Source organism: Cavia porcellus, unplaced genomic scaffold, assembly GCF_034190915.1.
Source record: "Cavia porcellus strain 051 isolate PalLab524CR breed Dunkin Hartley unplaced genomic scaffold, mCavPor4.1 scaffold_2, whole genome shotgun sequence".
In the NCBI taxonomy this organism is placed as follows: Eukaryota; Metazoa; Chordata; class Mammalia; order Rodentia; family Caviidae; genus Cavia; species Cavia porcellus.
In genome coordinates, this window is record NW_026947485.1 from 118,960,380 (window position 1) to 118,972,034 (window position 11,655).

An 11,655-nucleotide genomic window follows, 5' to 3' on the forward strand; every position below is an offset into this window, starting at 1 on the left:
TGCACAACTCACTGCGTGGCCTCACCAGACACAGAACCTCTCTGAGCCTCCATTTCCCTGTGAAATCGGAAAAGCATCTATGCTATGAGGGTGCTGGAGGGGTCAAACAGGACGCCAGACATGAAGGACAAACGCGGTGGGGTCCCCTCACAGGCGGACTGTGGGGCAGTTGAACTCACAGACAGCAGCAGGATGGAGACTGCCAGGGGCCACGGACGGGAGGAGGGAAGTCATTGCGTTCTGAGGTTCTTGTTTGTATTAATACTGGTTTGCACGCACAACCTCCCATTCCTGCTGAAGAGCTGGCACACATGCAGACACAGCTTCATCCCTTTCTCACTCCTGCCCTCCTCTCTCCTTCTCCCAACAATCTATCTCTATGCATTTTATTATTTATCTTTTATTTTGCTCTTTATTTATACATTGGGTTTCGCATGTAAGAGAAACCATGTGATATTTAAGCTTGGGTGTCTGATGTATTTCACTTAATATTATGCTCTCCTGGTGAATCCAATTTCTCTATACATGGCCCAAGTCCATCCTTCTTTATAGCAGCATAGTACTCCATGGTACATAAACACCATGTGTCCTTTATCCATTCATCTATCAGTGGACATACAGATCACTTCCAAGACGTAGCTATAGTGAGCTTGCTGCTATAAACATGAGTGTGCACGGATCACTGCAGTATGATGTCTTTACCTGCTCCAGGAAGATTCCTAGGAAGGGAAGAGCTGGGTCAAATGCAGTATCTAGTTTCAGTTTTTGAGGAGTCTCCACACTGATTTCTAGGTTTGTGTGCAATGAGCACACAGTTTCGGTTAGGGAAGATGAAAATGTTCTAGACATAGGAAGGGAAGACCTGTATGTCACAAGGAGAATGCACTTACTATTCTGGAACGCTGCACCTAAAAACTGGGAAAATGGGAGATTGTGTCATGTAAGTCTTATTACAGGAAGAAAGAAACCTATCCCATCAGTAATTCATACTGAAAGATCCTCCCTCCCTTGTTAGAAAGAGGAATAAAGGGGAAAGACCATTCCCTTCCCAACAACTCCCAGCTTGCCTCTCCAGACCAAAGCTGATGGGCAAAGAAAGAGTTCACTGATAAAAACTTACTAAACCGTCACAAAATAAAAATCCAGAGTGACCCTAAGCCCCACAGCAATCCACTGCGAAAGCATAAGATTTCTTCGAGGGTGTGGCATCCTGGGGTTAGTGACTGTACAGGATTGTCTCCAAGCCAGGACTGCAACGCTCAGTTTCATTCCATCGAAATACCGACAGGAAGTTTATCAGCTCCTCTACAATTCTGTTCAATCAAATTCATACTTAGATCTTCTTAAATGCACAGGAATCTCTTATAATAAAAGATGCAGCCATTGCATACTGAAAGCAAGACTAACCTCAGAACCAAAGCCCCTAAACAGGGCTCAGCTTCATCATATTATCCGTACTATCCTAGCTGGTGAGACGATCTCATTTCTAAATCGCAACAGTAAATGGAGGGGCCACTTCATTCACAGAAGAACTGTGAAACTTAAATAAGTCTATTAAAATGCTTTGAAAACAATAGTTCAATGTCACTTATGACATTAAATTGGTGAATGCAGAGTTGTCTACTAAAGACTCCTATTTAAATGTACACAAATTTTCTTTTAAGTAGGTAATCTTCCCTGGTTGTGAAATCCATAGAAAGACTCCTGTCTGTCTACATTCTGGGAAAATCTTGTTTAGAAGATTGTACCAAATACTGGCAATCCTGGGGACAAATAAGCTAGGTATACGTGAGGTAGATTGTGAAATATTTATAATTGACTACACCCTAAATGCATTGATTCCCCAAACCTATAATAATGATTCTGAGCAGAATTGCTGAATAATGATTGGCAATAGGAAGGTAAAGTGGACACCGTGGTCCTGTCCTCAGGGGCCTTCTGGTCTGAGAGGACACTAAGCAAAACGCTATCCAGTAACATGCTTTCTCCATTCCAGACACGAGAAAGAGAAGCAGCAGAGGCTGTAGGAGCAGCCGAGGCAGTGGGGGCGGTCTGGGAGGGAGGGACAGTCCGGCCAGGCCAGCGCAACCGCCCTGTGTGACTGCCCAGGCTGGAATGTTTGGAAACCTTAGCTGCTCCTAGCAACACCACGATAAAGCTCCACTGTCTGCCTCCTAACTGCACTGTGCTCCTTGGGCTTGGGAGAGAGGAGATAAGCAACCCCCCTGATAGCTAGGAAGACCAGATCAACTGGATCCACCACTACCTCTTCCTAAAAAGCCTAACTCCTTCTTCCAGCTTTCCCTTGGATTGGACAGAGCCTTGAGCAATCACACTCTGCAGGGAACTTTCCTGAGAGCAGCTGAGAGCTGCTTTTCTTCCACTGCTTCTCCAGTCTCTCTGCTGAGCGCCTCTCTACCCAAGACCTGCCCATGACAGCCATCCAATCCAGATTCCCTGTGCTATTCCTTTTGAGGCACACGTGACTATCCACAACTGCCACTTGGTTATCTGTGTTACTCTCAAACTTGCAGGGACCTCCTTTATCTCCCATTATCTTTCTGCTCCCTTGCTAAAGACCCCCCAGTTGTGTCTGGGAAGTTCAGGCAGAGGTGACAAGTTTCTGGGACAGGGACAGGGAAGACTGATGGAGGCCAGTTTCGGTAACTTGAAAGCAATTGGTACAGGAGAAGAAATGTACAGCTTCTTCCAGGAAGGCCTAAGGAGAGATTTCCTAATTCTGGAAAACGTTTCCAGCCGTGGCTGACAGGACCTGAGAGAAAACACTTGCCCTTCTCCTGCACTCTTGCTTGTGTGGAAGAGAGGCTGGCCAGACGGACTGCTGACATTCGGGTAGACCAGAAGGAGGGCAGACGAGGTCTTATTTTAACCTTGAAGTTCTCAGTTCACTAAAGCACCTCTCAGACTATAGCTTTCAGACACTCTCCTATGTGAGATTTATTTATAAATCTGATCAATTGAGCCATTTTCTAGCTATTTTGATACCTGCAACCAAAAGCGTGATAAACTCTTAAGCCTGATTTTTCTGTAATAGAAGAAAAAATAGTGCAAACAGCCTACAGGACTTCTGCAAGGATTAAATGAGATAACACAAGCAAAGTGCCAAACACAAACAAATAATCAAATGAAAGCACTGCTGTTTTGTTCTTATTAAAGCAGTAACTTTATATGACAAGCCCACGAGATGTATTTAGGATTTTTGTAACTTTACAGAAAACATTTAATTGTTTACATGAATTTTTTTATTAATTCTTTTTGAGATGGGGTGGTGTCTTGCTATGCTGCCCAGGCAGGTCTCAACTTCTAGGCTCAAGGGATCCTCCTGCCTCAGCCTCCAGAGTTGCTGGGGCTCCAAGGATGCACCACCGTGTAGATTTTCCCACCATCTTTAACACAACAATTCACTTACTTGGAGTCCTGCCACTGACAAAGTAACTTTTGTTTCTTTCCTTGAGTATGGAATAGATGAACAAGCAGAGAATCGACCAATACCAGGTCACGGAAAGAAAACCATCCTGCTACTTTGGGAAAGGTCCATCTGGGGCACTGGGACTTTGATAGACACAGACATGTTTTCTTCTTCTATTCTTGTTTCACAGATATTTTACCAGTATGACTTATATAGAAAACTAAATGCCATGTTAGTAACTAAAACTACACTCTTCAATACTTTACATTTACCAACAAAAGAAAATGGAATGAGAAAATTCTCAAAATGGAATGAGAAGTGACAAACGCAGCGCTCCGGCCTCCGCCCTGCTCTCTGCATGAGCCACCTGTCTGCTGGGCGGCTGTGAGACAACACTAACTTAGATGACGGGAGCCAGGAGCTGCCAGGTCGCCCGCTCAAGTCCACACTAGCTGAGGCGTGGTTAAAAATGTCCTGATTGCTCATTGTGATCTCAAAGTTCTTAGAATCCTATGTGGAAAATAATCCCTGAAATTCTTTAAGTCAAACAGGAGGCTTCGTCCTTACTAAAGGAGTCACACCAACTGAACTTCATGTTTTACAAGATGCCCGTAAGTCCATAAATGTTAATATCCCCCCTCATGGGTCAGCGAAGGAGGAAGAGGAAGAGACCGAGGTGTCTTAACAGCAGGCCTTTGGGGACACTCCCCCACCCCACCGCAGGGCAAGACTGACTCCCACGGTGGGAGCCTCTTTGGGGCCCCTTGGTGCTCAGTGCTAAGGTGGTAGGGAAACATAAGCAGAAACGCCCCTGCCTGCTGGGAACACCGCCACAGCTCCAGAGGATTTGGGGCCCCGTAACTATTACAAAAACACAGAGAGCTGTGCTTTTCAGAAATCCTTAACTGTGAACTTCACTGTGACAATGACCACTTGCCCATGGTGACAACCAGACATTTTAGTTAGGTGGAAAACTCCATTCCTCCCTGTGTGGTCCATTTCCCCACCTGGTTTCCAATGTCCACAAAGTAAGATCACAGCTTAGAGAAGATGACAGCAGCCTCTGTGACTTCTCTGACATTACCTAGAGTGTCAGGACTGCAGTCCTGGGCCGTGCCTCAGGTCACCTTTTGTGGCACTTGTGGGATTTTGGTGTCACAGTTAAGTAACTCACCGAGCTCAGTAGATCACACACGTACACATGGACTAATGGGGCCTTGTGTAAGCAGGTGTTATGTAACAAAATCTGATAAGCAATCTCAGATCTAAATATCACCACTTAATTTTTATTCTAAACTTTCTTTTGATATTAACAAATATATCTTAGTCTACTGCTCCAGGGTTATTTTGAGACCACCTTGCTAGAAATGGTAAGTGCATGACAAAATCAGTATTTCAGAATGTTTATGGAGGTTCACTTACAAGCAAACATCGTCAACCACACGCAAACATTAATATCAAAGCAGTCAGACAGCAATAATATATTCCATATTCCTAATAAAGTTATAATTATGCATATTTTTAATTACACATCCCTGGTAGTACTTTCATGTCTGTTAAGTCCAGCACTCTGGGCTTCACCCTCTGTCCCAACACCAATGTAATGGCTGTGGTCTCTATGGAAGAAAAGATTCTAAATTCGAATTGGTTCCATCCCAAACTTTATTTCTAATTCTAAACTACTGAGATGGACCATTAATCAGCGGCATCCTGGGGGCTCTAACCCCTGCCTCAGTACATTTGATTTTGAAATAAGGTAATTCTATTTTCTAGTCGCAACTGAAGATGTAAGACATACTGGATGACTACAGAATAACCACAATTTAATGATGTTTTTTTCTCAATCTGAATTGGTTTTATGGGGCAAACTTGCTTTGGAAGTATGGGAATAAACCTTTCATTTTTCTTTCTTTCACAGCTCTGAAAGTATATAGTACTTTATAACACTATTTCTAAGAGTTACAATAAATCTTTGGATAATCTTATAGTAAAGTTTATCTTAAAATCTTAGTTTCTTTCTTTAGATTCACTATTCCAAAATTTTTAAATCTTCCTCCTCAAATAATAGAAAAGACATCAATCAAAAGAAAAGAAATCTCACAGATCCACTGCAGTTCATTATTTTGGAGAGCTAGGCAGTATCTCAGGGAAGATGGGAAGATCTGGTTCCCAGAAGGCGATTCTGTCATTCATTTTAGTGACTGTCAATTGTGTAAACTGCTCATCATCAAACAAGTCTCTGAGGCGATGTGTACTTCTCACTGACCCTGTGCCAGCTGAAGGAGGAGGGCTGTGATTTGTCTTTTGCTGCTTTAGTGGGACAAGGTGGGAGGAGGCAGTGAAGTGACAGTGGCCGGCAGGAATCCCTAGAAACTTTCTGGGATGGAGTAATATTTAAAGGTTCTTTAGACTCCAAGCTTAGAAGCAAGTGCATGGTGTTTGTTTCTTGCATATTCCACCAACAGGGGCAGCATTAAGAGCCACAGTACTTTTAGGAGTCCCAGGCGAGGGACAGTCTGCTTTTGCTGGTTATGGCCAGCTGACTTAATGTCCCTCTGCTATGTGTATCTGACATCCAACTTCACTCTTTTAGTAGACTCCCCTCTTGATAATATTACATAATATTAAAAGATCAAAGTAGTTAAATAAAAAGTTAATAATCCTTTGCATCTGTGTGTCAGCCCGGTGACTTTCCAGTGGTACAGCGTGCTGCATGGCTGGAAGGTCAGCAGTATTTCATGCAGAAACTGTTCACAACTATTGCATTTAACTGCAAAACTTAAATGATCTAACAAATTCCTGTAGAGAAAATGTGGAGCTATACGAACTCATCACTTTAGGCTTCACTGTTGCTCCTGAAACTTCTGTGCCTTCCACGTGCCACACATGTATGTTGGGCCCCCAAAATTCAGCTGTGCACAGGGGCCATAGGAGTCCCCACTGTGCTGGATCAAATCTCTACACTCTGCTAATTCTGATTACATAATGCGGCTCCCTACATCGGGAGCATCCTACCCCAGATCCAGCAGGCTGAAAAATACGATCAACTACAGCTCTGAATCTTACAGAAATCTATGTTAAAATCCAGCATTCTTACTTCTAGCAGGTATCTCCAGGTGAGTTACTTAACCATTGACTGTCTCTTCTCATCCTTCCTCACTGGAGGAAAACAAATCCCCCATCTTGCACTTTTTGGACATTTACAAACATAAATGTACACAAAGCAGTGAATGGCATAGAGGGAGGCAAGTAAACAGCAGTTACTTTGTTGTATCATTGTTTGGGGTATTTCTGTAACACAACTAAACTAGAGAATGTGGAACTCAAACTTGGAAGTCCTTATCCTGGAGGTCACTGAAAAAAATATATTTCACATTGAAAAAAAATTCCTTTCCATCTGACATCTTTAACATGTAGTTCATTTGTTGCTTCCAATATTGGAAGGCGGCCCTTCATGTCAGAAATACTCCAAAGAAATTAGAAGTATTATTCCCTGCTTTCAAGAAACTTATATTTTAGGGAAAGCTAAACATTAAATAGCCAATTACACAGTTATTTCATTACCATTGTGATCAGTGTTATAAAGACAGTGAGCTAAAGCAGGAAAATGACCAAACTAGATCTGAATTAGAATTTTTCTGCCTGCGCCCCACCCCCCTCAGGGTCTAGCTCATCCTCTCTGTAATTAAGCCTAATCTACACCTCTGAATGGCCTGGATCTGCTTGTTTTTTAACCCAACAAATAGGTAATTAACCTGAGCCTGGCCATTTTGATGTTCAGAACTGCAGAGTGAAGTTTTAGGAACTGTGTCAAACCTACCAATTAATTCCCAATACTTTACACAGTGATTTCTTAACACAAGAGGAAGCAAGCAGCCTCTAACACAACTGCCCACGTGTGTCAGCTGTGTACTATGAACTCACGTGAGAAAGTTCATCCTTGACAGATTATTCATAAGAAGTCATTTTCAGTCTTTTGTTACTCATTTTAACACTGAAAACAGTTTTTTAAGTATTAAGTTCTTAATACTGAAAAACAAAGTATTCTTTTAAGATCAGAAGAGTTCTGATCTGGAGGCATACTGGGGATAAACACCCAGTCTTCACACAGAGCTACATCCCCAGTCCTCTGCTTTTTTATTTTGAGACACATTCGAAGTCACTATATACCCAAGGCTGGGCTCCGACTTGTGATCCTCCTGCCTCAGCCCCCCAGAGTGCTGGAATGATAGGTGTGCTCCACCATGTCCAGGAAAAAGACTCATGTTTCAGAACCCTTTTATTTGGTGCACATTACTTATTACTAAAAACAAATTATTTCTATGATTTTTAAAGCTCAGCACAGTTTTAATTTGCTCATGAAGAGAGAATTTCTGCCACCTTAAAATCGCAAATCTGTCACCTTAAAAAAAACCAACAACAAAAATCAGTCGACAGACTTTGAAGAGAACTTAGAGATTCCTATCTTCAGATATGAGTACAAATGCTGAAAAGCACCGCTGAAATCTCAAGTAAACAAGAGAGGAAAACCTGCGTGATCAGATCAGCTCTCCTACCAAAATGAAACTAAGTTTACTCTAGGAAATACAAGCTCCCTCCTCGTTTGTCTTCCATTGGAACAACATACACCCCAAAATTAATGCAGCAACAATCAACTGGAACTGTCACTGCAACCCCACAAAGTGGCCTCCCCACCTATATTTAGTTCATAAGGCAGCCAGTGGAGAATTCCTGCTGCCGTTGTAATGAATGAAGAAAGATATTTAAATCAAACAGCACCATCTAGCAGAGCCCTCAACAGTTTGCTCAGAACAGTGTTAGGGTTCCGTTTAGTAGATTTGACAGCAAAGAACAGCAGTTATTATTTTCACAACAGGATCACAGAATCGGAGCTAGGAAGGCCCACACACGCTGGGTCAGACTTCCTTGTTATTATCTCAGCAACCAAAACAACACTTTCTTCCCACAAAGTTATCAGGATATAGGTTATAATTCAGCCAAAGTTCACACAGGGAGTCCAAGTAATATCCAAAATTACTTTGATTCTCAAATTCAGCTATCCCCAAAATAAGTTAAAGAGGAGGATTCAATTACATTTCAACCCCTTCCAAATTCTCTGCAATCACTTATAGACATCCTCCTTGGAACAGAGGTTTTCATCCGATAGATTACAAGCACATGGCTAAAGCACACGAATTCGTCTTTCAGAACTTCATTTCCGGGGGCTGCTGTTTCTGGACAGCATCCGCGGTGTATCTTTTGTATATTCCTTGCAAATGCAACCAGATTCCCCCAGCACAGCTCCTCTGAAGGGGATAACAGCGCTCTCTCCTAATTTAGGGGGAGGGGGTGCTCCATCCAGGCCTGCTGCTCTGAAACCCCATGGGAATGTGAGTGTCGCTGCCAACACCAAGATAAGGAAAGGTTCCCATCCCTTGGGCGCCAGAAACTTTGAGGACCCGCGCCCCGAGAGAGGGAACTCCGGTGCGCTCGCTGGAGGAGCTCTTGCAGGTGCCAGGCAGCGCAGGAGGTTTCTCTCATCCCAACCCCAGGCCCCACAGGCAGACCCCTCAAGGCCAGAGCACACCGATCCCCCAGGAGGCATCGCCGGGGGTTCCCGCGACCCCAGGGGTCCCACTGCGTGGTCACAGTTCTGCTTAGCAACCACCACCAACATTGCCTGCCGCACACCCTAGAACAGCAGTGAGAAGCCTGCTCCCCGCAGGCGGTGACGGGGCCAGGGGGCTCTGTGCGTCTCGCCGGCGCCCCTTGGGGTCCCCCAGAACGGATCACCTGTGTCCCCCAGCCCAGCTTCACAACCCAGACCCTCTAAGCGCACTTCCCGCCGGCCGCGCTCTGGGGATCCCTCGGCGGAGATCCTACACCCCCGAACCTCCTGCACCCAAGTTCCCCGCGCCCGCCTGCGCCAGCCACGCCGCCCCGGGCCCGCACCCCAAAATACACACACGCACCCCACCCAGGAACTCGGTCCCACACTGGCTCCAAACTTCACCGGGTCCCCGCGCCCGCTACGCCATCCCTCGGCGCCCCAAGGACTGCGCGGACCCCGCATAGTCCTCGGCGCCGGGCGCGGGGCGGGAAGGCCGGGCCGATCCCCGATCGCTACCCCGAGCCCCGATCGTCCTCCACCGCCAGCGCCGCCCGACCCCGCGCCTCGGCCCCGCAACCCGGCCCCTCCCGCCGGCCGCCCCGAAGTTACTTTCCGCGCAGGGCCGCCCCGCGCCCGGACAAGTTTCCCTCCGCGCCGCCACGCTCGCGCCCGCGCCCGCGCCCCCCGCACACAAACCCGGCCCCCACCCCCACGGGCGCGCGCGGCGAGAGTGCGCGCGGGCGGCGGCCGGCCGCGGACTTACTTCTCGCGGGCCTGGCTGTCGGACGGGACGGCGCTGCTGTTACTCTTGCCTTTGCCGTACATGCTTGTGCCGAGAGCAGCTCCCACTGTCACGCACCTGTCAACCCATCACAGCCTCCCCGGGAACGGCCCCGTCCCCATGGCGACCCACGCAGCCACCCCCGCGATTGGCCGCCGTGCGCCGGGGCCCCGCCCCCTTCGCCCCGGCAACGCGCGAGACGGACAGGCCCGCCTCCCTCCCGCCTTCCGGCGCGCGCCGCGGCTCCGCCCCCCGCGCCCGCTCCCCCGCCCGCCGCCGCCCGCGCGCCGGCCCCTCCCCCTCCGCGGCGCAGGGGGGATTAGAAACTGCTCTAGGAGGATTTTAAACAACTGGCTGTTCCCTGCGCCGCCGCCACGCCCCCCGCGCCGCCCGCGCCGCTCTCACTGGAGAGCAGGCGCCGGCGCGCCGCAAAGTGCGGCCTGGACTACAGCCGGAGCAGGAGCGGAGCGGAGCGAGCGCGGCCCAGACTTCGGGGCGCCCGCCGGCCGAGTGCGGGGCGGGACGCAGGCCACCAGCCTCCTCGGCGGCCTGCAACTGAGCGGGTCCCGCGATGGGCGTCCCCCTGTCCCTGTGTCCCCGCTGTCCCCACGGCTCCCTGCCCCAGGGTGTCCCCTGGCCGTCTCCCGGGAGTTGGGGGGGCACCTGGCTGGGGACACCCGCCTCCTAGAGGCAGAACGACGCTGCGACCGTGGAAGAACCGCGCCTCCGGCGCCCGTCCCTGGAGAGCACCCTGCCTCGGCCTCCGTGGGAGGGCGAGTGACCGGCTCCCGCCCCATGGCGGTCCCACCCGACCCCTTCGCCCCTGCGGGCCTGGAGAGATGATGCCCTGGGGTGCCGGTGCCAGCCCTCCTGACTCCCGCCCGGCCAGGGCCTGAGGCCCTCTGTGTCCCCCCATGACACAGGCCGGGCCTGGCTAGGCCCTAGGTGGGGAGGGCCCTGGATCCGACCCCCACCCGGTGCCCACGGGTTCCAGTGTCCAGGCAGAGCTCAGCTCAGGGTGGTCTGGGCTGGGAGGCGCTGCAGGGGCGCGCAGGAAAGGGTGGCCTGGCTGAGGAGCCGACCAGGCAGGAGGTGGACCAGGCAGGAGGTGGAGGAGGGCAGTGAGGGAAAAGGAGTGGGGAGGACCAGCACCAGAACCGGGGCTGACTGCCTAGGCCAAGAGAGCCCAGAGGAAGCTGATGCTAACCCAGTGTGCAGGGAAGTGAGCAGTGCAAAGGTTAGGTGGGAAAGGAAGAGGAAAAGCAAGCAAATGGAGACACGCCAAAGAGAAGAACAAAATGAATGCAGAACAGACATCATGATGAGAGCTACAAGAAAAATAAGCCGGACGTGGTAGCATACACCTGTGATCCCGGCACTCAGAGGCTGAGGCAGGAGGATCGCTGCAAGTTCCACAGCTAGCCGCGTTGCTACTTAGTGAGTTCAAGGCCAGGCTGGATGACATAGTGAGACCCTGTCTCAAAACAAAAGCATTAAAAAAAAAAAAAAAAATTAAAGCATGTTTATTGAAAGCACAAAAATTCAGCCAACAGGAGAGTAAGAAAAATGCCATTGGCTGAAGTAGGGTGATTTCTAGGAGAATCAGCGTGCTAGTTCTAAGCCCAGCATCCAGCGTGGTCCTTTGGGTTTCTCATGGTTCCCTTTGCATTCTTCCTAATCTACAGGGTTTGCGGTTGGGTGGGGCACTGCCCATGGCCCTGGGACCCGAAGGAGCGGTCACTGTCACTGAGCCCCTCTGTGGATGAGCTGCTGCTCCCCACATGGTGCAGGGGGTGCCTGTTCCCACACACCACACACTGCTGGCCAGGCCAG

At 48.8% G+C, this 11,655-nt stretch overlaps 2 protein-coding genes across 4 annotated transcripts in view; one reads left to right on the forward strand and one right to left on the reverse strand.

The window, feature by feature from the left end:
* Positions 1 to 9,961, reverse strand: part of Ssbp2 (single stranded DNA binding protein 2) — a 250,693-nt gene extending 240,732 nt beyond the window's left edge. For 2 of the 3 annotated variants that reach the window (XM_063245283.1, XM_063245282.1), the window contains exon 1: positions 9,805 to 9,961. In XM_063245283.1, the coding sequence (XP_063101353.1) occupies positions 9,805 to 9,866 (62 nt within the window). In that variant the 5' untranslated portion in view covers positions 9,867 to 9,961. The remainder of the gene's footprint in view (positions 1 to 9,804) is intronic. The other variant, XM_063245284.1, reaches the window with a different exon arrangement.
* Positions 9,943 to 10,665, forward strand: LOC134473215 (bcl-2-binding component 3, isoforms 3/4-like). Its single transcript, XM_063236851.1, has one exon. It carries the CDS (start codon positions 9,943 to 9,945, stop codon positions 10,663 to 10,665), a length of 723 nt encoding a protein of 240 aa, XP_063092921.1.
* The last annotated feature ends 990 nt before the right edge of the window (positions 10,666 to 11,655 follow it).

Bases quoted from the DNA above. Each gene is read 5' to 3' on its own strand.
- LOC134473215 (XM_063236851.1), top strand. From the start codon at position 9,943: ATGGCGACCCACGCAGCCACCCCCGCGATTGGCCGCCGTGCGCCGGGG.